The following is a 24,990-nucleotide window of genomic DNA, read 5'->3' on the forward strand; positions in this document are numbered from 1 at the left end:
AATAGGGTTGATGAGCCTGTTTGAGATGATGCAAAGCTTTCAAGAACAATCAAGGAACAATGTAGGAGACAATTTAGAAGTTGTGATGTTTTCCAGCAGAGGTAAGTAGGTATTCAAAAAGGGTACAGAAGACCAAAAATATGAACAAAACTTCTCATATCACAACGTTTTATTATCTAGTTTGGCATTGAAACTTTTGACTTTGAATGACTTTGAATTTCCTATCCAAGGATTTAAGATTGAGCTTAAAAAACTAGTAAACACTGCTGTAGTACAAGTTACGTGTTTTCCAGCTTGTATGCGTAAAGTAATTACGAGGTCGCGGTGTTATTGATGGTATGTATGTTTCAGCAAGTTGATGTAATTCTTTAATCCAAATTGTAATGCAACAAATACTGTAGATTAATGTGTTGGAAGTGAGTAAATATGCAAATACGTGCTTGAGGAGTTGCATCTGGTCATTTTCATTATAAGTAAACTTCTTTAGGCCTTTTAGACATGTTTGTCTAGCTAGTATAGTGGTGCTATATCAACGTTATATTTCAATCTTTTTATAACATCACAGTGGTAATTTTCTTTTCTTTTGACTTGATCCTTTATCATATGTAGTTGGCTGTGCTGTGATCACATACTAGATCATATGAGTCACACCACTGGCAACACTGGTGTGAGGTCATTTCATTGAATTGTCGTTTGATAAAGTTTTTAATGCTCCTCTGTCGTCTGTCTTTCCACAAAGACACAAAGGATATCCACACATTGTTTTTTTTTTTTTTTTTCAGACAAACTGATTTTGCTGATGAGGGAAACGCATAACATTCCTTTGAACCAGAGGAGGTTATTACCCCCCCCCCCATTGAAGATCTCCCAAGATCTCCTCTCCTGAGGAGAGTTCAATTAGCATTAGAGATAAAAAAAAAGACTTTATTTTACTTTACCATAACCTTTTAATATTATCGTAGATGAAGAGATATGTATTATTTACTGTATGCATGACTGTTATTGTGGAGATAGCCTTTTGGTTCTATATATCTAAAATTCAGTATCCTAATTATGACAATGTGAATATACAGAATGACAGCTAAATGAATAATTAAACGATTTATTCAAATACTCAAATTTCACTGACTGATCTGCAGTATATTGTCAACAATGATTAATTTCTTATAGCAACACCAAAAAGGCTTGAGTTAATGGCTGAAATTCTGCTTTTATTTCCAAATATTAAGGTAAAGCAGAGTTTGCTCCTTGTACTGTAGCTCACAATGTATGTTAATTGCAGCATAATGACAAAAAAGTATACACACTTCCCAGCTCTTCTGACATGTGCCCATACTCTCTCTTTGTGTAATAAAACTAAACTATGCAGTACACACTCTTCCATCCTGTTCATTAATTACTCTCGAGGCAACAAACCAGTATGCACCAATCAAAGCCTCAGTGCTACAGGAGGTTTATGTTTTACAAAGAATCTAGATGAGAAAATCTGTTCCCTGCCACAGATTTTTAACATCATTTGGTAGGTTTGCCAAACATGAAAACAAATCCACTGCACCTGAAACTGCTGACCCACTCAAGCTGAAATGTGTTACCTTAGAAATAGATAACATGTATGACTCAGCTGGAGCTGACAGCGATGTGACTTATCATTTTCAAGCACTGACAATCGAATCATGTCTTCTTCCTAAAGTGATAACAGATTTGCTGCTACTTATTAAAGTGCAAATGCAAACAGATGTTATTTAAACAACTGAAGATACAATCTGTCGAATACATTTAGTGAAGACCAAAACACAAACTTCATGTGTAGAAATGTTATGAGTAAGTACAATTTATTTTTAAAGGGCTTTTCACAGATAAAATCACAAAGTGATTTATAGGGGAATAAAAAAACACAATACACAATTAAAATTACACTATAAAGTCTAAAGTCTAAATAGGTAGGTCTTTATCTGATTTTTGAGTCCACAGATACAGCTCGAATCACCACGGGTCTTAAGCCAGGTGTGTGGAACAGACAGTAAATTTAACATATTAGACCTACGAGATCAAGCTGACAAATAAGGTTGAAGTAGCTCAGCCACATATGCAGGTGCCTGACCGTACAATGCTCTATACATAAGAGTGAGTCTTGTGACAGCATTCTGGATTAACTGAAGACGATCAAGAGCAGACATTCTAAGTGAAGAGAAAAGTGCGTTAAAGTATCAGTATAAGTTACAGTCTGTTTACTAATATTTCTTAAGTTCTGGAACAAGTTCTGGTCAGCCGCTTTACATGGATGTTAAACAATGGGGACTGATCAAATATCACCCCTAGCAATGTTCATTGAAAACTGCATAATAAATTCTACATCATTGAGATTATTAATATCACTGCAAAGGCGCTCTGTAAAACTGATCAGCTGTATTCTGAGTTATGCGGGAATGCAATGTTCTTTTAAGACATTAAGGGTCAGCATTTACAGACAAATCAAAGAAAATATTGAATTTGATTGAATTGAATTGAGCAAGTGTCTGCGAGACTACAGCCATGCAATGCTCTATGAGGGTGTTCAATAGGGCTATTCATTTACAAATTCAGCTGGGCCAAATATCAAAAACCACGAAATGTAGATGGGCCAGACATTTTCAGTCTGCTTGTGTGTCTGTGTGTGTCTGCTCATCTCTCTCGCTTAGACTGACATATATGTGAAACAAGTACGTAATTTCAAAAACACAATCACCCACAGTGATACTAGGCTATTTCTAAGAAACAGACACAGACAGGAGGCGGAACCCCCCCAAAGCCTGCCTGCTTCCTGTCGTCGCCCATGTTAACAGATTGGGCTGTTCAAACAGACCAACAGGACGTGCAGTCCCCAGAGCTCCCCGGCCTGCTCATGATCTGCAACAATATTTTGACATCTGGTCTATTTTCTCTGCGTGCCCAAGCAAATCGGGCAAGAAACCACACTGATGATATATTATAAACAATAAAAGATAGCCTATGTTGTATATAATATAAATTATCTGATTGTGCTGGACGGTGGTTGCTTCTTGGCCGGATGTCACCAATTGAATAGGCCGGCTAAATGCTTATTTCAGCATGCTTAACATGCTCACAATGACAATGCTAACATGTTGATGTTAGCAGATGATATTTGCCAGGTTCACAATCTAAGTTGAGCATGTTACCATGCTAACATTGGCTAAGTACCACTAAACACAAAGTACAGCTGAGACTGAGGGGAATATCGTTAGTTTTGCAGATATTGGCCATTAACCACAGAACTGGGCAAATTAAAATTTTGACCAGATGATGACGTAAAATTAAATGTCGGGAGGATCACCAAAGTCGTTAGAATTTATCCTCTAGCGACCTTCAATATCTGTAGCAAATTTCACAGCAATCCTTCAATAATCTAAAAACTGAAAAACCAAAAATGTCAATCTCATGGTGGAGTTAAATTCTGGGGATCACCAAAATCAGAAGGCTTCATCTTTTGTGGACCATGAATGTCTCTACAAAATTATAAAATACATCCAATTGTTGAGAATTTCAGTCGACAGACCAACATTGCCATCCATATTGTGGCTAATAAAAACTCCTGACCTATATACTGTTGTCTTCACCCAGATAGTATCTAACTGGTCTGCACATCAACATATTTCTGTGCTAGGAGGAGCTGTTTCCAAAAGCTAACATTCCAGTCGATTGCTAAGCTGTCATCCCTGCTCAGTGGGCTCTCACTGTCTGCTTTAGAGCTCTAGGGACCAGGCTAATCGAGCTAGTGACCGTTGTGGGTTAGATGAATTAGCCATATCAGATCCCCATCTGTTTGCCAAGGTGGGCTGGCTATGTGACAGAAGGGCTGGATGCCAGCAATACTGACCAACATCTGGCCACTATCTCTTCTTTTAATCTTTTCATGTAATTTCCTTTGGTCTTTGCCACTTTTCTGTTCTACTAGATACTTTAGAACAGAGATCTTCAACAGGGGGTCTGGGGCCCCTAGGGGGTCCTCAGAGTTACTGAAGGGGGGCCACCAAATTGACCTAACATAAATCCAACATATTATTAGCATATGTAAATCTGCCTTTCTCATAATAGGGGCTATAGGGCCCATAGGTAAGGTAGTCACTAAGGCCATCCACAGTTAATTCAAAAGATTCACTGTGCCACATGTATGTTTAACATCAAAACATGATTTGTGAAATCATGCCAAACATTATTATTTGAATAGCTTAGTAGTGTATGTAAAATAATGTATCTATAAAGGCTTTAGGCTGCCCTACAGGTTATTGTAGGCCCAGGTTCATTTTATTTTATATAATTTTATATGTAATAGGGGTCCCTGCTCCGTCTCTCTTTCATTTAAGGGGTCCTTGGCTTAAAAAACGTTGAAGACCCCTGCTTTAGAAGATGAGCAACCTTTTTCCTATGCTATAAATGTCTGCCCGAGGACAAGCTGAGAAGATCCCAAACTACAGCAACAGTGTCTTGTAAGTAAGGTCTGTCAGATCAATGTAGGTCTGTAGCTTGTTAAGGGTTTTATCTTAATGCTCATGTGGTGCTGAGAGAACAGCAGGCTTTTTTTAAAATCATTCAACAGTTAGATATGTTGTAGACATAGAGGAGGATTGGACACATGCTGTGTGAGCAGTGGAATCAGCCCGAGAGAAGTGTGAATTGCACAAGAGGGTTTAAGAGGTTTTTTTTAAACTTTGATCCAATTTATGTCTTTTAACATTTGGTCATTATTTTTAAGGGCTTTTTTATCATTACCATTTTTCATGTTGTCTGTAGTAACCTGGAAAACAGAAAATGTAAGCACTCCACAGCTGAACATCTTTACCTGGAGGCAACAGACTGCAGAGACTGATGTTCTAATACAGATATTAAAGAGAGAGAGAAAGAGTAAGGTATGCGCCTCAATCTGCAATTTGTTGCTCTGGGCCTTAAGCTTAAGCCTTTAAATTGCCGCCCGGTAAACAATGAAAGTAGGGATGATTAATTTATGAATGGAATACAGTTATTAGAGTATCTGAAGTGTTTGCTGAGGTCAGCGCGTCATTAAAAATTGATAAAACAGATCCCTGAACATGGGGACTCTAACTAAAACTCCCAGCAGACTGTTCTTCCTCTACCAGCAGTTTTTCCAACTTGATTTAAATTTTACAAAAAAAACAACATAAAAATAAGAAAAACCTACGTCTGACCCATGAAATGTGCACAGACCACCGATTCTTCTTTTTTGCCTGAAAAAGTTCTTCTGACTTGATTGACCTTATATCATATGCATTCAAGTCAGTTTCTAATGAAAACAACTGTACAAATATCCTGTAAAGACAGTGAAGCTGACTTGCAAAAATGCAAAACCAAACTATTTTGAAAACATGATAAAATGTGGAGAATACAAACTCATACTGTGGAAGCATTCTATATTTTGCATCCTCCCATTAATTTTGTATTGCTCTATATAGACTAACACATTGCCATAAAATATGATAGAAGTTTGTGTGTATAAGCTTGAAAGACGTCCTGATTACATTAAGTTCTTATATGATGGACATTTTAAAAGTAACAACATATTGACATCCCTTAAAAGTAGTGATTTGTATGTACATACAAGGTAAGACAGCAACGATGCTTGTTGATTGTTTACATTAATTTCTCTTGTGACGGACGCCACTCAATGCTTTTGTCACCATTTGCTTATTTTGAGTAACAATCGTGTCATTCCTTCTCTCTCCTGTTTTTGCTCATCCACTGGTCTTCACGCTCAAACCACCTCCACATTCTGTCTCTTTGTGTCTCTACTATCTGCCTTTTTTTGATGAAATTACTTAATAATAATTAATTAATTATTAATTAATTAATTAATTAATAAATAATCTGCAGAAGCTGGCCCATCCAACTTGTCTGTCATCCCGTTAATTTAATGCAGGGCTGGACCAGAGTTGTGTGTTGGGTGGGGTTCCTTTGTGCATTGCAAAATATGCGCCAAACAAGGGATTTGTCAAGAACCATAATGACCAATGGCACATTAGCCATTCCCCTCACCCTCAACTCCCACCCTCAGAGCTCAGGCAGGCAGTGCAGAGGCTTAGCCAACATCATCTCTTATCAGCTAGGCAAAGAAAAAAGCAGCAGAGACAAATATCTCATTATGGGGATGAGAAAAAAAATCAGAGCTAACCTAATCAGTAGCTATGATGTTCCTATGCCCATAGGAAACTAAAATATGCATGGGAAAAGATTATGGAGCTCAGTCTATGAACTTTTTAATGTCTGGTTTGTTATTCCTGTCATTATTTTCATTTGTAATAATTTATTAAGTTCAGTAGAGGACAGAGACTGATAACGTACGCACTGTACGGTTGTATTGTACAATAAGATTTGTGCTTGTGCATGTATAAGGACAACATATATATTCTGTATATAAAGTATATTATATTACGTATGTTCATATGTAGTATGAGTTTTCATCCTGCTTTTGAGTAATAAAACACAGCAAAACATTACCTAAATTTTTTCACCCCACTGGCATTTTGTGGCATAATCACATGTTGAATGTTTCCTTGTTCAGTGTCAGAGGAAAATGAGAAACAGCCTAATTACTTTCTGTACACTACATTAGAGCTGAGTGGATTCATTTTATTATGTAAAACAATTGCAAAAAGTGTGCAAAAATTATTTGCATACCAAGTAGAACACAGAATATTTGTAAATGAGATGCAAGACTCATATTTTTGTTTGCACATGGCAGAAAATTGCATTAGTTTTTATGTGCACTGCAAATGTTTATTTCGACAAAACACTGAAGCGCACAAGGGCACACACATTTCAATTGCCCCTGATGAAACCTGTGTTGCTATTAAAACTCTGACATCAAATAGATAAATGAAACAACCTCTCACTGAGCTTTCCATTCCACTGACACAAATCACCCAGGATCCATCTTTTAACTTAAACTTGTTTTTGGACTTAACCTAAAAGGTTTGGGGCCGCTGCAGTGTTTTGAACTATGATTGGGTTATAACAGAGTTAACACAGGAACAGGTCGGGCCAGATTACATTATACACCTCACTCCTTTAATTACTCCCATAATGTCTCTATAATTAGGGACTACACATTACAGTAAAAGACTACTTTAACCACAACCAACACTGACTTGGTAGATTGATAAGGTATGCAGTGCCATCTGCAAACTTTTGCCAGGTATCTATTTTGTCCCAGTACAACGATATGCATGATGGCTTATTCCAAATATATATAATATATACAGTTTTTCAAGGACAAAAACCATGATAAGAAGAGAAAAAAATATATTTTGATATACCGAACCAGATAACCTGGACACTCATATCAGAAGAAAGTGACACTGGTGAAACCAAGGACATTCCAAACTTCTTGGAACTAATCCATAACTAAAAGTTTTTTTTTATATGATTTTGAGTAAAACTGCTTTGTACACGTGTGCATACCCGTTCTCACTCCGAACTCGTAAAATACGGACGTTTGGACAGTTGGCTATCAGTGTCTGAAGCGACGAAAAAGGCGTCCTTCAGCGCGTTTGTAGAACGTACGGAGAGCAGCAGCTACACAGAGTTTAGCGAGTAGTATGTAACACTGAAAGTTTGCGTAGTGAGGTTGGTTGGGGTGGTGGGTGGTTCAAACACAGGACTTTCACCCAGGAGACTGGGGTTCGGGTCCCGCCCGGCACGTTTCCTAAAGTCTCTTTCTTCTTTAACCATCCCATTCTTCCCGCGTGTCACGGAAACGTAAGCCCACCCACGACCTTTTCCTTAACGTAACTGCGTCAAAAGTGATGCCAATAGTCAGACCAAGCGCGTTTAGTTAAAGCGCGTTATATGATGCTAGGAGACTTTTAGCGGCAATAATGACGACAAAGGCACCTGACCAAGTGTCCGTATTTTACGAGATAGGAGTGAGAATCTGTTGCGTGGATACAGGTATGTATGTAAAATTTAGCAGCAGGTGCAGTCATACCAGTAATCTTGTCCAGTTCAGCCAAAGTCTCTTGGTAGGAGCTGATGATTCCTCCATATCGTGTCATCACCTCTTTTCTTAAGTTGTCCCAGTGAGGAGAAAGCTCCCCCAGCTCCTTCAGGTCCTGCACCCTACAGATAACACATATCTATGAGGACCTTTAATCGATATTAAACATATCATCAATGATGTCTACAAATCTTGGCTTGCTTGCTTTTACTGCTTAGCTTCTTTGTGTTTAAAACATAGACATTAGACATGAAACAATCTACTGTAATTTAAGGGAGAAAAAACATTGGATATTAGTGTAAGGCTACATCTAGAGTTGAGTCATATCCATGCTTCTCAAACTCCTTTATTAATGTTTTCTAGTTTGGGTATAAAAAAACACATTAACAATCCTGGCAAAACACAGACACAGCCTTGCACATACTGGCGCAGACACACATGCAAACAGTAACGTCCCAAAGCCCCCTGTGCTGAGCCAGATAAACACATTGCTGAACCTTAGGCTAGTAGCTGGTGCCCACTTATCCACTCTGCCCTATCAAATTCCTCCCCTGCTCCTGCCATTCTTTTACCATTACGTATAAAATAAACCCAGCCAGTCTCTACTGGTGTCACTGGAGTGATCCGTCGCCTGTCTTTTATCTAGTGGTGCCTGCAGCCTAACGCCAAAATCATCTGCGCCCCTTCTTTACGAAATAACAGCGGCTCTGTGTGTCTGTGTTTGTGTGTGTGGGGCTGATCCCCTATTAGGAAGTACACTCTCTTTCAGTGGTTTATTATTTGCATCTGAAAGGCGATATCAGATGGACAGATATCATTCAGAAACCAGCCCTCCCGCATCCATTGAAAAGTAAATTGCAGTGATATTATAGAAATTAGAGGTTGAAAGATGTTCAACATGGTATTCAGGATAACAAATACACGGTCATATGCATTGCTTTCATGATAACAAGCCCAATTTTAAGTGATTATACCTCATACATTTTGCATACTGTATGTCTTAAAATGAAAGGCTGCATGCTCGTTGGTTCGACTTATTGTTAAGACCAAGCATAATTGTTTGAATGCATAATGTAGTAGTTATTTCTTTGTTGTAGCTCAACTACTACAACAAAGCATTAGGCACCGATAGCCTCTCCAGACTATTTCCTTGTCTCCTTCAGGTAAGGAAGTTATTTTTAGATTACTTTGAAGTACTTCAAAACACAGCAGAGTGCGATAGAGAAAGTGGCAGAGAGAGAGACAGAGTGAGTCAAGGTCATATGTATTATCAAACCCAACAACACACATTTTCCCATATATCTCTAGTGGTTTCTAGCCATGCTGTCAAGAGTTTACTATTTCTTTGTTAGAATGTAGTTTCACTAAAAACGGTTTACAGCCAGGCCTGTGAATTATCCAGACACCCCCTTTGTTTTGGAAAGACGTGGTTGACTTTTTATGTCTTTTTTTGTTTTTGTTTAAAGTAATTAATAAGGAATTGCACCACAGAATGTACATGCTGCCTCCTGTTTAGTAAAGCACACGCATGCCCAGTATACGAGAATGTTGATGAGATATGCGGTTTGGGCGTGTTAGTTTAAACCGAGATTAGTTCTTCTACTGGAGCTAAAAGCACTTGTGTGCACGGAAATTGCTTTTGGCTCAAAACTCTGCTTAAAAACCAAAATGTAGCAGTGTAAATGTAGCATATATCGAAGACGTTTCATTTACAGGATTGTTCTGGTGCCGCCAGAGGTTCTGCTGGATGTCCCTTGTTTTCGGCCAGATGTCCCTCACCTTCCGCTTTCTTTGTGTTGGCACTCTAAACTCCAATCGATTTATAAGGGATATGGTTAACTGCTCCTCCGATCTCTGCAGGGTAAATCCAGACAGCTAGCTAGACTATCTGTGGAATCTGAGTTTTCTGTTGCACGACTAAAACAACTTTTGATGTTCATGTGCACGTTACACCAAAACAAGTTCCTTCTTGAGGCTATTTTGCAGAGGCACTGTTGCTCCGTCCGGTGCTTAGTGACAAGACGATTGAGATTGATTTAAAGAAATGCCAAAAAACCAGAGCAAGTTTCTCCTATCCAGGAATGTTGTGTGCCAGACCCTCCTTCGCAGCGCTGTGGAGGAAGGTCTGGCAATGTGAGAATAGGGGAGAGGCAGAAATCTCAGGGAGGGATATATCAAAACCTGGCAAATTAAACCAAAGATTATCTGCATGGGTTGATACCACAAGAGGTAACTGAGATTTATTTTTCATTATTAATTTGGGTGAACTGACTCTTTAAATACACAACCCAACATATGCCATAAGCTACTAAATACATACAGCAAATTACATTCTAGCCCGTCTTAATAAAAAACTGAACCAGCTGTAAAACAAATGGCTGATCACATACAGTTTGAGACATTTTCCTTATCTCTCGCCTCTGTCTAGTTCTAAACAAACATGCAGCTGGAAACAACCTCAAGGCAGTAAGGTGCCACATGCTGGGCAGCTCTGCCAACACGCTCTGCAGGTGGTTGTAAGTAAGTTATGCTTATGGCATAGAAAGATAGACAGGAGGCTTCCTCACAAAGGAAGTACATTTCAGATTACCATGAGCAAAGGAAGCTTATAGTACCATGGGCAGCGGCACAGACAGCAGCCTGGCAGCAGCACAGGTAGGAGCACAGGCAACACCCTGGCAGCAGCCTGGCAGCAGCACAGGCAGCAGCACAGGTAACAGCCTGGCAGCAGTACAGGCAGCAGCCTGGCAGCAGCTCAGGCATGCGTTTGATTTTAGGTTATTCGAAAGAAGCATCATTTTCCCTTTTGGCGTATAAATAGTGCTTGAAACCATTCTTAATTATGAAGGGATTTAAACAGAGACCAATGATAAATATACATGTGTATTCAAAAGTTGGATCAGCTGGAAGGAGTTGTGGAGCATGGAAGCGAAGCGAATAAGCTTCATCATCAGGGCTACATACGATGTTCTTCCAACACCTAGCAATCAGTGGCTGGGTGAAGATCTAGGATGCGCCCTCTGCTCCAGGCCAGGTTCTCTCAAGCACATACTGACCGGGTGTAGAGTCAGCCTCACCCAGGGACGTTATACCTATCGTCATAACCAAGTCCTTAAGATCCTCGCAGCCACCCTGGAAAACAAGCGGACTGCTTCCAACTCCCTACCACCATCAGCACCCAATCTGCCGTAGATCAACTTTGTCCGTATGGAGGCAAAGGTAGCCAGGTGCAGCCCCTCTTCTATGGAGCATGGTCAGCTTCGAGGGGCAGGACCTGTGACTGGAAGATGCTAGTTGATGTTGGTCGGCGGCTTGTTTTTCCTCCAGAGATAGCAATCACCACACTTAGGCCTGACATAGTTCTCTGGTCCCCCTCTCTGAAGAAGGTCTTCATCATTGAACTCACTGTACCCTGGGAGGACTCAGTGGATGAGGCATACGAGCGAAAACAACTACGCTATGCTGAGCTAGCTGCTGAAGCACAATATCGCGGATGGAAAACTGAAGTCCGTCCAGTGGAGGTGGGGTGCAGGGAGTTCGTGGCAGTGTCTACCACCAGACTGCTTAGAGACCTGGGAATCAGAAGCCAGAACCTGCGTCAGGCCATCAAAGCAATGTCAGAGGCCGCTGAGAGAAGCAGCCAGTGGCTCTGGATAAAAAGACAAGACTCCTGCTGGGCTTCGGCTTGATTGGGTGATTGGGGGGATACGCTGCGGGGACTTGATTACCCCTGTAGGGCCTTCCTCAGCCGAGGATGTCTAGTTATAATGGCCGAAACATCCAATGAAGCCTGAGGTGTTCTACTGATGATGTGTCCCTCGGATCACCCATCAAGGGGGATGCCCACCTGAAATTTCACTGTGTTAACTATATAGCCATGGTCAAGAACATTCTTTTAGTACGCGCTTGCACTTAAAGGATGTATTACATCTTAAAGGATGTATTACATCCTTTAAGTGTATCATCCTGTGATCCCTGAAAACTGTGCAATTGTCACAAAAATTTGATTTGCATCGTTGTAAATGAGAGTGGCTTAAAAAACTCAACAAAAAATTGTCTGGTTTATATAGCAAATGTTACATGGTACTGAATTGTAACAATCCTCTCCAAGAGATTGCAACCATTCACAATGATCTTAACTTCTAACTATACCTCTCAGCCACTGCTATTTGTGCGTCACAGTGGACTATTGTCTCCTGAGAGATCTGTTATTTATGTTGGGGTTGGAGATGAGGTCAGGGTGGATGATCCTGGTCTAAATTATAGATAATGGGTAAAATAATAGAGAAACTTGCTTGCTAAATGAGGGTTATTAGGCAGTGGGGTGCTGGGTAGAGGGATATGGTATCAGCTCCTTTATCAGAGGGCTATTGTTTGGAAAGAGTAAAGGTGTGATTGGGGAAGGGCACGATAAGAGCAAGTGTAGGCTGATTAACTATATCCATGTTAAAAAAAGGTCACAACGTCTCTCAGGTCCTTTGTTGTTGCATCTTACATCAGACATTTGAAAAGAAAAGTGCTCCAATAAACACACTCACACACAGAAACATTCAAGATTATTACAGAGTGGGGAAGCAAACGAAGTCACCCACCATCCACTGCTGCACTCACAACTTTGCATCACTAACTGAATCATTAAAAACATCGAGCTACAGTAGCACCAGTGTGACGCTGGCTGACAGAATCGATTTAATGGAGAGGCACCGTGGAGAAAGACAACATTTAAAAAGGATTATAGAAGAGGTGCCTAAACAACCAAGCTGGTGATACGGTATACATGCCTGTTAATAAACAAACATTGTATATGGTAGTCATGGTTTAGAGCCTGCTGTGTGCTTATGAGATAAGACATTAAATAATTATTCTGTAAGTGTGTTCTAAATTTAGTTGTGATTTAAATGATCCGTTTGCAGAGGAGACCATCTTCTATTCAAACAGAAAAAAGGGTTAGAGAAACATGAGGGAACCATGGTCTGGGAATGTGAGTGTCTGTTAGACAGGTAAACTGATACCAAAGCTTGTCTTGTCAATCGGTCAATTATGGTTGTGCGAGTGTTTTTATGTGTATTTGTGTGGTGGAGGGTGTGTGTATATTTTTGCATGTGAATGTGTCTCTGTGTGATCCTTTAGTGATTACAAATCAAACTCTCCTCCCACAACCAAGTTCATAACAATCCTTGAGTAGATTGTTTTGTGGCTATTCTTTGTATTAATGGGAGTATAAGAAAATCATCTGAATCTGTGTGTGTGTGTGTGTGTGTGTGTGTGTGTATGTTTGCATGCCTATGTGTGTTATGTAGGAGAAGGGGTTGCCAGGGACAACAGGCCAGTTGAGGAATGATCTGCCTTGACAAACACTGGTCAAGCCTGATGGGGCATACTGGTGCACACACAGAGACGGTAGATGTTAGCATGTAGTTACCAAACGAGTCACGGACCGAAACTGGCATACTGTGCAAGTGCAACACATAAGTTAGCACTTAACTTAGGGTTACATATCGTTGCTTATGAGGTGAGTCACGTCGTGACTTATGCAGATCATTGCTGCATTTGGCCATGTTTTATTCACTTTGCCAATTTGTAGCAGGGTTCAAATAATGGTGTGTGTGTTGACGCCTGCGCAGTATGCCTGCGTTGCCGTTCGATAATTACATTCTGGCATCTACTGTAGCCTCCCTGTACTCCCTCTGTCCTTGTCTTAAGGACACAGTATAAACTGGACTGGACTTTAATTGCAATATGTTTTTCAAGTTCAATGTTTTAATGCAGTCAATCTGCTCTGCGCTATAAATACTGGAGGGAGTAATGGAACAAGAAGGAGACACCACATTGAGCTGTTCAATGACGAGTTATAGGCTTCTTAGCAAGGTAACCAACTTTACTGTGTCCTGCCATTGTGTGGAAAACGACTTGCACTGTGCACAGCATGAAGTAAGACCATGATCGCCCATGGCATGATGGAAGTAAAGGCCAATTACTAACTTTACTCCATGAGTCTGTTTGGCTGCGCTGTTAACAAATATACCAGTTGCTTCTCTGTTGCATTTCTGACAAAATTGCTGATCAGAGAATGTTTGCTTCCCCCAGAGTTCAGGGACCTAAAGTATTAATCCACACCCATGTCACCAAATTAACCAGGCCTGAAATCTGAAGGAGTAATTTAACTTAAATTTTTGTTCTAATTCCGCAACAGTGGCAGGATGTTCCAGGAGCGTTCTTACAAAGCTTCATGAGAGGACAGGGAGAAGGTGTGCATGAGTGTGTTTGAAAGAGACAATGTTTGACGTTTTCTGGATACATGGGCAGAGGAGCCTCTTTTGAAGTGTTAAGCAGATTTGAATAATTCACCCCTCACCAAATATAGGCGGACCCTTTAAACAATCATTTACATCTGTGAACTGGGTCGGGAACGACAGTCTAGAAACTACACTTACCTACTCTATACATAATGAGGTAACACCTGGTTGAAGTTTTACTTTGAACTTTTGATTGTTCTTCATTGGCTGGTTAGTTGAAGCCTGCACAAACTGAACTGAAAACAAGCTAACTGATGCAATGAGAAAGCTGTCAGTGACATCCACAGGATTGGCAGTATGATTTCAAAGTGACTTACCTGCTTATGTCCTCCTGAATATACAGTGAGAGCAGCTGTTTGGGGATGCTAAAGGACAAAGTGCACTCCTCCATTTGTTCCCTCACAAGCATCCACTTGCTGTCCACTGTTTGAAATCTGTACACCTTGCATATTGGGTTCTTGAACACTGAGAGAGGGAGACAAAATGAGAAGGAAGAAAGAAATATTGAACCATCTGACACAGCAGAAAATACACCATGTTCTCATCAAAGATAATTCTAACCTTTTAAATTTTACAAATGGTAGGTATGGAGGTATGAGCACAAATTAAATGCTATAATCAATAAATGTGTCTGCCATTGATAAGGTGTTTCTCATCTTCCAAGGCCTTTCTCTTTCTAGTCCGCTGTGCTGCCACAGCAGACTAGAATACCGACTGAAATACTAATACTTTGTCTTGTTAATGTTTTTTCCTCCATTTCCATTTTAATTTCTTGTTTATTAGGTTAAAGAGATAGATGACTCATTCTGAAACTTTGCTTGCTAACCCTACCACCTAGCCCCCCAATAAAACCTATTCAGATTCAGCCCCTTCTTCTTCATTTTTGTAGAGAGTGGCTAATAGAAGCAATTGGAGGCTGGAAACGAAAAACGGCTCTAATGCTCTTATCTGCATGCTGGCAGCAGAGGGCAAGAAAGCTGTGTGCCTTGAACAGTGTTTACCACTCCTTTTCCTTTCCAGAGCTGCAGTCATAAAGGAAGTCGCTCAATAAGTCGGAGCTGAAGCACCCGGGGTGAAACGTTGACAATCTCACTCTAGGCAGTCAAACATGCATGGCACCAGTAAAATGTTTTTGCTTGAATTCAAAAGTGGGAGACACACTTCTGCTCCTGCTGACAGCACAGAAAACACTCCCCCTTCCAAATCCGTCAAAGTGCACTCTACCCTGATCAGGCCCCAGATTGTCCTTTTTTCAAAGTCATCTGTCTGTGTCCAAGTGCCCAAGACATTAATCCTGGTGGTGCTACGTCATTTGTCTTTGAGTGTTTAAGTTCAGTGATGATCTTCAATGCAGATTTTTGTAAGATACAACATAAGGATGAAACTTGGGGCCAGAGATGGGGTAAAGAAATCGGAAAGTATTGAAAGACAAACTGCTGAGTGTTTACTTTGGTCATTTTGTGGGATTTGTTTACAAAAAAAAAAAAATGGTATAATGCCAGCCTTTCCTTTTAAATGTGAAAACTATGCACTTGGCAAAATTGGACAAACTAATAGCTACAGTAACCATGATAAGCACCGAAATTAAGCACCATATGACATTGCTCAGAGGCAGTGTGGCAAAATTCTTGAACATCGACACTTCTGACCTTCTGCACCAAAAGTGTTTCTATCACTCTTTATTTACTAACAAATACATGTACAGCATTAAAACAGCAAGATCATTTTGATGATATTTTATTAAAAAGGTTAATTTTAGGGAATGGTAAAAAATAGAATGAGAGCAGAACGGTTTGTTGTTGGCATTTGACTAGTCCAAGAAAAAATGGTGATTGTTGTTAGTTGTTATGGTGACAACACACATCAGTGTGTCACACTCACTGGTATGAGAACTCTGTTTTCTTGATGACTTATCAATACAAATATGAAGCACTTGAATCCATCAATCCTAAATTCCTCTCCAGCAGCAAGGCAACAGACAGTGCACAAAAGACGCCCCTCCATGCTTCGTACTTCTCCACTGCTCGTTTGTTGCAAAACCTCAGTGATTCGGTTTATATGGAAGTTTATGCGGTAGTTAGCCCGCTACAACATGTTCTTTGCAATGGCAACGGTACACAAAAAAATGGCCAACGGTCTGACCATCCTGCTATGTTGATTTGAATGTGAATGTTCTTTCTACTCTCATTCTATTTCTATGGTATGGATACACTATAAACCCAGGTACATACAGACAACAGAGCTCTTCTGAAGGACAATAACTGTAAGCCGAATGGGCTATGGAGAGGCTTATTATTATTTTTCCATGCTGCTGAAGTTGATTTTTAAATTAATTATAATCAGGGTTAAGCCTGGCCATGGAATCACCGCAGAAAGGATTCATAATTGCAACTAAATGAAATGGAATATTCAGACATTGTTGGCATGGGGATTAGAGAAAGTGAAATGGATGATACAAATAAATGGGGGGAAAGGGACACATGAAGAGAAGGAGGTGAAGGCACAGCCTTAAACAGAAGAGCGACAGTTGCTGACTTCCCCCTCTGTCAGAGAAGCAGATTAACCCCTGAACTCCTCCCTGCCACCACACTAATCTGGCCACCAATCAGGTGCCTCCGTTTCCCTCCTCGACACCTCTTAAGAAAATGACTTCCCGAGATGTGCTGTGCGTGGGCTCCCCTCTCTCTGCATGCTCATTGTGAAAGGTAATAAAAGTGGAAGACTAAATTGCATTACTCAATCTGGAGCAGTCTGCAGGGAGGGTATTGTTATGACAGGCTGCAGATGTGCACCTGCAAACATGGCTGCAGTTCACTAGGTAATTACAGCAGAAACAGTAAGCGACAATGACACCAAGACAACAGGTGTAGGGCTGCTGGGAAGTTGGGGGGGGGGGGGGGTTAATTGCATGCTGCTAGCATAGTGTATTTTGCTTGTCTTCAGTTCATCCACAATGAACCGAGAGGGTTTGCTTTATTGTCAAACAACACCAAGACTCCTATTTAATAAAAGCAGGAAAAATATAAATTCTTTAATCAAAAAGGAAGAGGAGATCTTGTAAATGGTCAGTTCAGGTCAATTTGAACTTAAGGACCGTCAGAAAACGGAATATGCTAATTGCAAGCACAAAGCTGCATTGCAATAACATCTATGTGATTTTTTTTAAGCCTTCCTATAAAACCATGACAGGGTGTATTTTTGCAAGTTTTCTCCTGTAAAATAACTTTTTTTCATTTCATGTGGACAAATAATCAAAATATAAAGTAACACAAAAGGAAAATTTGAGAACAAATGTGCTTTTTCTTGTTGATTGCCAACGTTTCAGCAATGAATAGTGAAATTACAGGTGTTCAGGGTATGAATCATACCTGGCCCTGTCAGTGGGTTATTTTCTCTGTCGATGCAGGCATGGGATGCAGACTCACAAACCAAGGGACACTGGAAAGCAAAAGAACAGAAGGAGAGAAAATAAAATAGATTAATATAATAATAGTATTTTCCTGAGAATCAGTAGGGCATTAATCATGACTATTACGTATGAGCAAACCCAAAACGGAATGTGCAGATTTTATTACACAGTAATAAAAGTTGCACAGTTCTCTTTTTAGTTCACATTTTCAAACATGTTGCACTTCTACAATCAGTGATGTCACAGCAGGTGACAGCTGAGGAGAAACACACTGCTGTGACTTCGCTGACTCGGTTGCGGGTTCGGAATTCATTACCTCCACTGCCATTTCAGTCTTTACGTTACAATATTTTGGGTTACGCTCTCGCGTATAAACTTCTCCAAATACAAAAACAGACAGAGCTGCTAACTTTACCCTAAACTCTGACTGCATCAAGGACCAGCTTCTATACATTGGAGCAATACTACACGGTAGATATGTTAGTTCTTTATTTTTCTTGACCTGTAACCGCCCTAACAAATTGTTACATGTTAGAGCAGTTAAAAACAGTGTTCAATACATTATTTACACAAATTCTCCTGGCTTTTACTATGTCATTGTGATGTTTGTTTTTAGTGGAGCATATTGTTGGTGCTATTAAGTATAAAACCGTCAAGTTAATTCACTGTTACCAACCTTTCAATTTATTTTGGAGTGAATAAGTAAAATTACCTCAGATTTTACATGGTCTTAGGGACATCTTGAACAGGATTACATTGAAAATGTATGACAGTTCAAATATGAGGAAATTCAGTGTGTCAGTGTGCTGTCTGTGTCCTCTTTTTATACCGCAGTGCTATCAGTTATACATTTGTTTTTCATTGCATGAGAAAATGGATGTGCCAGTGAGAGTGTGAAAAGTGTCAATTGCGTGAGACTCACAGCTTATGCGTGAGAGTTGTCAGCCTGTTAATTACATAAATAGTGTAAAACTGTATACCCTTGTATCCGTACACCTTGCTACTTATAAAACTCAAATATGTCCATGTCACAGCTGCTAGGCCTTTGATACTGAAAACCTTCAATGCCTCTTGATGCATTAAGTCTGGGACTCCTCATCAAACCAATACTGACAACTAACAACTTTTTTTGCTTGCTGTATGTCAGCTCCTTCCTGTCTGATGAACCATTTAACACAGCTAGACAGCCAAACCTGTCGCCAGAACAGGACTTTAATGGCTACTAGAAACAATCCATCACCTCTCCTAGCTTAGAAACTGATCTTGAATAAAATAGACACCCAACCCAACACCCATGCTCACATACACAAACTCTAAAATAAAATGTGTCTGTTGAACAAAACAGACAGAAACAATATGGACATTTCAGCAAGCAGGAAGCAAGCAAGGTCTCAGATAATGAAAGGTATTAACAATGAGCCAAGGGCCACAGCTGTGAAAGGAGTCCCATTGTAATTGTAGGCAGCGGACAGCATGTGTTGGATGGCTCTTTGATGACTAAAATATGTAAAGAGATCAGATCAAAGGTGACTGGAGTCTCTTTCTTGTTTCAGCTGACTGTTTTTGAGGGGCCCGTGGGATATTCATGAGTAGCAGCAACTCAAACAATGACACACACACACACACACACACACACACACACACACACACACACACACACACACACACACACACACACACACAAACAGTACATTCAGGAAGCAAGACACGCACACGGCTAAGGTAAATTGAACAAATTGAACTTCCCCACAAGTGAGTATTGAGTCTCAAGTGAGCCCTCCCTAATGTTTGTCACATCCCTTCCCTCTTCCCTCCCATCATCTTCTGCAACAGAAACAACACACCAAGGAAAATGTACTGTGACAACACCCACAAACACGCACACCCACCGACAGTTGCACACACCCATAGACAGCCCCCCCCCCCCCCCCCTCCACACACACACACACACACACACACACACACAAACACACACACACACACACACACTCATCAAGTCAACATGGGCAGATTGTCAGTGACACTCTGGAGCCTAGCAGGGAACCTCCCTGCACCAGCAAAATGGGTGGGCAGAACTGAAAGCCAGTCAGCCATGTAGAAGCCCTTAGTCAATTATATAAGACAGTGATTCACACACAACACACACACACAGACACACACACACACACACACACACACACACACACACACACACACACACACACACACACACACACACACACACACACACACACACACACACACACACACACATACACACACACACACACACACATGCACACAAAATACACACACAACACAGCAAATCAAAAGCAAGGACTACAAGTATCCATTCTGCCTTGCAGAGCTGTGGTGAGAGACATTCTGAATGTTCCCCTTTACAGATCAGAAACATCATTAAAGCTCCTTCTTTACTTTTTAATACCCAACTCTGGCTCTACAGCACACACTCACTTGACAAATGTTTAACAAATCTGGCTCAATTAGGAATGTTCAGAAAATTAAGTGAAATCAGAGTACATACAACTTCATTTCTGGTGTGGTGGCAGCCCATTCGGATGACGCAATCTTCGGTTTACTGTCAAACTCTGAAGGAGAATACTCTCTTTCTCTCCCCTGATTATGTTAAGTCACTTCAGAGCTGAGTTAAGCGGTATGTATTGTATGAGATTAGAGTGGAGACGAGGGTGATGGCGGCAAGAAAGCTGCATTCAAGAAGCATCTGCCACCTGGTCGGATGAAGGAAGGCTGCAGGACTGGCTATACAATCCCACGTAAACAGGGTCAAATGTATAAATGTCAAGATGCTAATTTGGCCGGTCTCTCTTTAATCTTTTCTCTATATGACAGAGAGACAGCACAAATGTACTCACAGACACAGACATTTCACGCACACACATCCTCTAAATCCCCATTAGGGTTTACTGAAGTTTATTTAATCTCATTTGAGGACTTGAGCAGTGCCAGTCTAATCCTAGCATTAGCGCTAGGCATCTGGAGCATGGGGACTCTTGCTTTGTGTCTTCACCCTGCTATTTTACCTTGTGTGATGGTGTGTCAGTGGTGATGTGGTCTACGTCAACCTCCTCCATCTCCCCCATCTTCAGACGACTTACCACCACCGTTCCCGCTGCGCACACACCATCAGACGACCTAGAGGGAGACAGGAAGAGAGTTAGTGTGTCATTTAATTTGTTGAATAAAAAGTCTGTTCTGTAAAAGCATCTTTTCCTCCAGCTACTACCACCCCATGGCCCTGAAAAAGATTCAGCTCCATGTTGGGCCCCCAAACTCTACAACCCTAATGAGCTTATTTCAAGCCTCAAACAGGTTGTGAAGTTATAAAGCTGGAATCAGGACACTGATGCTTGAACTGCGGCACTTTCTTTTTCTGACAGATTCGGCAGAAGAGTGTACAAGCAGAATAAAGCTGAGGCTGCTCCAGCGGAAAGTTGACGGGGGTGAAGGAAGGAACATTTCGTATAACTGTTACAATTGGCAGTCTAATAACCCAGGCTATGTGCCCTGACAGACACAAAATTGATACTGGAGTTTTCATATGAGGGAGCCCGACCATCACGTTCCCAATCATAGAGCCATGATGAAGGAGCTGATAGAAAATCTATAGTATTGGCAGTAAGACAGATGCTTTCAAATGAAGAAAAATGGTCTCTGGGCATTACAGAAGCAAGTCTGATCACCTTAGCAGACCCATCCCTAATGTGCTCAGTTCCACTCCAGCTGGAGAAAATATTGGATGTTGTGTGCCAGCCAGAGGTCTGGGGAGACAGGGGGTGGAAGGATGACACACCCCTGACTGAGGAGGAGAAAACACAAGGAGGGTGATAGAGCCCGACCGATATATATCGGCGGGCCGATATTAGGCATTTTCCAAACTATCGGTATCGGCATTTATAATGGATGATAAATTATTTTTATTTTTTTAAATATTCATTTATCAGAATAATTTCTAATGACAAATAAATGATTCTGATAAATGAATATTTAAAAAATGAAATAAAAGCTGACAAAACGCCCTTCAACCATGTTATGAGTGTTTGTGTTTCATAGTTTGTCCACCAGAGGGCGCTCTACAACGTCCCTGTTGGCAACACTTAGATGTTATTGTGTTTTTGTTCAAACGACTTTAAGTTTCATATCTTAAGTTTATATTTTTCTACATTTTATTTAACGTTAATATATCTTGATGTTCCTCTGTTCTGTTCTGACAATAAAACAAACACGTTTATTTTTAAACTGCATTATCATATTATTTTAGTGAGGACTCATAAACAACTACAAATAACTAATGTTAGGGAAATCTGTTTATGTTTTGTTACATGTTTCTGGATTAAAAATATATATATATCGGCCGATATATTGGAATATCGGATTTTTAAATAACCAAATATTTGAATCGATATCGGCCTTAAAAATCCTTTATCGGTCGGGCTTTAGAGGGTGATGGAAGCAGAAAGGATGCTTTCAAGACCTATACATCTTGGTCGGACATGAGGGAGAAAATCTAACCACGGCCAAGGGAAAAGAGAAAAAGGGAAGAAGAGATGCTGAGGAGAGGTAGGGAGAAATGTGAGGGAAAACAGGAGAGGAGGATTGGGATTCCAAGGAGGGAGAGGGAGGAAAACGTGTCTCTGCAGCGGGACACTGGGAGCTTCAGTTAGCGCTTAATGTCTTACAGCAGTCCCCGATCAGAGAAAATAACATTGCTTGGATTATAAATCTAATCATTGTCCCTTGCCTGACAGCTGTCTCAGTGTTTACACCTCTGCTCATCTTTCTATTTCCCCCCATTCCTCATCACCTCTCTCTCCCTCTGTTTCTCTGTGCAACACAGGACTGAAGCATAGTAAAACAAAGTCACCCTGACTTTGAACAAACAGTATGTACTGACAGTGGCCCACACATAATCGAGGAAATGGAGATTAACATGCTTCACATTCAGTAATAGTCGTCCCTATCCAAACCTTGGGGGTTACAGTGGCCCTTTACTCTTTAGATTGCTCTGCCTCAATCCACTAATGAAATTCTCCATTTAAACAGACAGGGGAGATTTCTTAGAATTGCTTTAAGATAATTGATTTATGCCTTTGAGAGATATATTGTGTGATTGTCTTGATTTGCGGCCAAACGTAAACTCAGCACCTGTTCAAATACAATCTTTATACATTTATTGTACAAATTCTGCTAAAATCAAGCAAAGAAAAGGGCAGATAAGTTAACTTTGTGACAGAATGTCTGGTCTGCAGTGACACAAACCCTTACCATGCACACTAACTGACCCCAAATTAACTTTGAAAAATTTGTGGCGAGCCATGGATGAGAAAGAAGCCCCGTCTTCCAATATCCTCACCCTCCCACATCCCCTCCTACTCCACCCATCTCTTTCAGTCTGTTAGAGCTGGCAAGGAAACAAATCTGCAGATTGTACTTTGCCTGCAAGCCCATCTTTAAAAAAGAAGCTCTAATTGCACCAGGACCTCTTTTATGACAACACTAATCAGACAGCTTTGTTAAAGTGACAAAAATAATGTGCTTAAAATGGCTGCTAAGAATTTGGCACAATTCAAAAAAGAATTAGTTATCAGGGAAGTGCCATACATTTAACAGTTATTTTCTTTTAAAAGCCTCTCTTGCAATTCACAAACACATTTCCAATGTAGGAACATGCAGTGTAATTTGTTTTAAATACCTGATCTGTACCTTGCCGGTCTTAGAGGCCCCTGATGTATGAGCCATACGCGTTAAGTGCGTATACACGGTGCTATACAGCAACTGCTCAAACGAGAGACAATAAATCATTTGTATAAAATAAAAGTCTGCTACTGAGTGTCAAATCTTACATTTACTTCTACTCAGGAATAAAAACATTCTCTCTTTACAGACAAATTTATAGAAAATTCACAGTATTATCCACTAAGGATCCCCAAAATAAAATGATATAGTTCAGTCAGAACATTTCCTCTTTCGTGCAAAGATTCAATGAGTTGTAATCCTATGTCTAACCAATTTTATCCTTGGGATGAAAATACACAAGCTAGGAAATAAACATTGCTTCCCAACACAGCTTCTCTCCTGGGCAATAATGAGGTGCCCTTGAGCAAGGCACTGAACCCCCAACAGCTTGGAGAGCCAACTATGTGACAGCTGCAACTTTGCTCTGACATCTCTCCATTGATACATATGGTCCTGTGTGTATGCACACACAGGACCATAGATACCCGACCCAAGCCCGACAGGACCTGATGGTACCCGACGGGCCGGGTCAGATATTTAGAAATGATGTTCGGGTTCAGGTCGGGCTCGGTTACATCAGGGCGATAAGGCATTGAACATTTTAAATTTAAAGGGGTGATAGAATGCAAAACCAATTTTACCTTGTCATAGTTGAAAAACGACAGTTTGGAGGGTAAATAGGACATACATAGAACCTCAAAATCCCATTGACACCTTTTTCCTCTGCAAATCTCACAATTTGAAACTGCTGCTGAAAACGGGCGAATCTCAATAAAGCTAAAAGTTGACGTCAAGTCCTCAATTCCTAGTCTTTGTCACGCCCCAACATTTGCATAGGCTACACCACTGACCTGAGGTCAGCTTAGTCTTCTGAATCTAGCTAGGTCACACAGATCTCCAGAGGTCCGCTATTTAATTAATAAATTCACTTCTGAGACTTTTTTATGCGAGAAATCAACTATGTAGAGGTCAAATATGGGCCATTTTACGAAAATTGATGGCTAATTGCAAATTTTGTACGACTGTGTGTCGCAGTTCAGCAGAAGCTCAGCAGGCTAACATGACAGCGGCTGGTGCTGCCTCGCCGCCCGCCGTGTCCTCCTTCACAGACCCCGGCTCGCTGTGAGCTAGATAGATCTCCATCACGACCGGAAGCCCGCGGTGCTCCATACCCGCGCAAAGTCACTGTTTCTGGGTTACTGGACTACCAAATGTCGAGACCGTGATGGAGCTCCAGGGCCTGCAGGTAGCCGCGATCTTTACCCATAGGATTGAAGGGACACCAGCAGCTAACGAAACCCCTCATATTCACAAAAATGCATTAAATTGAAATCGGACACAAGCGTTAGTTTTGTAAGACCTTAGGGTAGCTGTAATATAAGTGGCGTGACAAAATTCAAACTGTAAATATACTATAGTTATGCCGGCAGCCGGCCAGCTCCGCAGAGCCCCGAGCCCCGGTTGTCCAGTAACCCAGAAACAGTGACTTTCTCCTGGGTATGGAGCGCAGCGGGGCTGCCGCTGTC

General features: G+C 40.8%; 1 protein-coding gene across 8 annotated transcripts in view; it reads right to left on the bottom strand.

Moving 5' to 3' along the window:
- inpp4b (inositol polyphosphate-4-phosphatase type II B) overlaps window positions 1-24,990 on the bottom strand; it is a 144,988-nt gene that overhangs the window by 40,012 nt on the left and 79,986 nt on the right. For 7 of the 8 annotated variants that reach the window (XM_078262436.1, XM_078262421.1, XM_078262444.1 and 4 more), the window contains 4 exons: window positions 20,752-20,863; window positions 17,670-17,769; window positions 14,619-14,766; window positions 7,997-8,127 (listed from right to left, as the gene is read on the bottom strand). In XM_078262436.1, the coding sequence (XP_078118562.1) occupies window positions 7,997-8,127; window positions 14,619-14,766; window positions 17,670-17,769; window positions 20,752-20,863 (491 nt within the window). The remainder of the gene's footprint in view (window positions 1-7,996; window positions 8,128-14,618; window positions 14,767-17,669; window positions 17,770-20,751; window positions 20,864-24,990) is intronic. The other variant, XM_078262428.1, reaches the window with a different exon arrangement.

The sequence above is a fragment of the Sander vitreus genome, chromosome 2 (assembly GCF_031162955.1).
Source record: "Sander vitreus isolate 19-12246 chromosome 2, sanVit1, whole genome shotgun sequence".
In the NCBI taxonomy this organism is placed as follows: domain Eukaryota; kingdom Metazoa; phylum Chordata; class Actinopteri; order Perciformes; family Percidae; genus Sander; species Sander vitreus.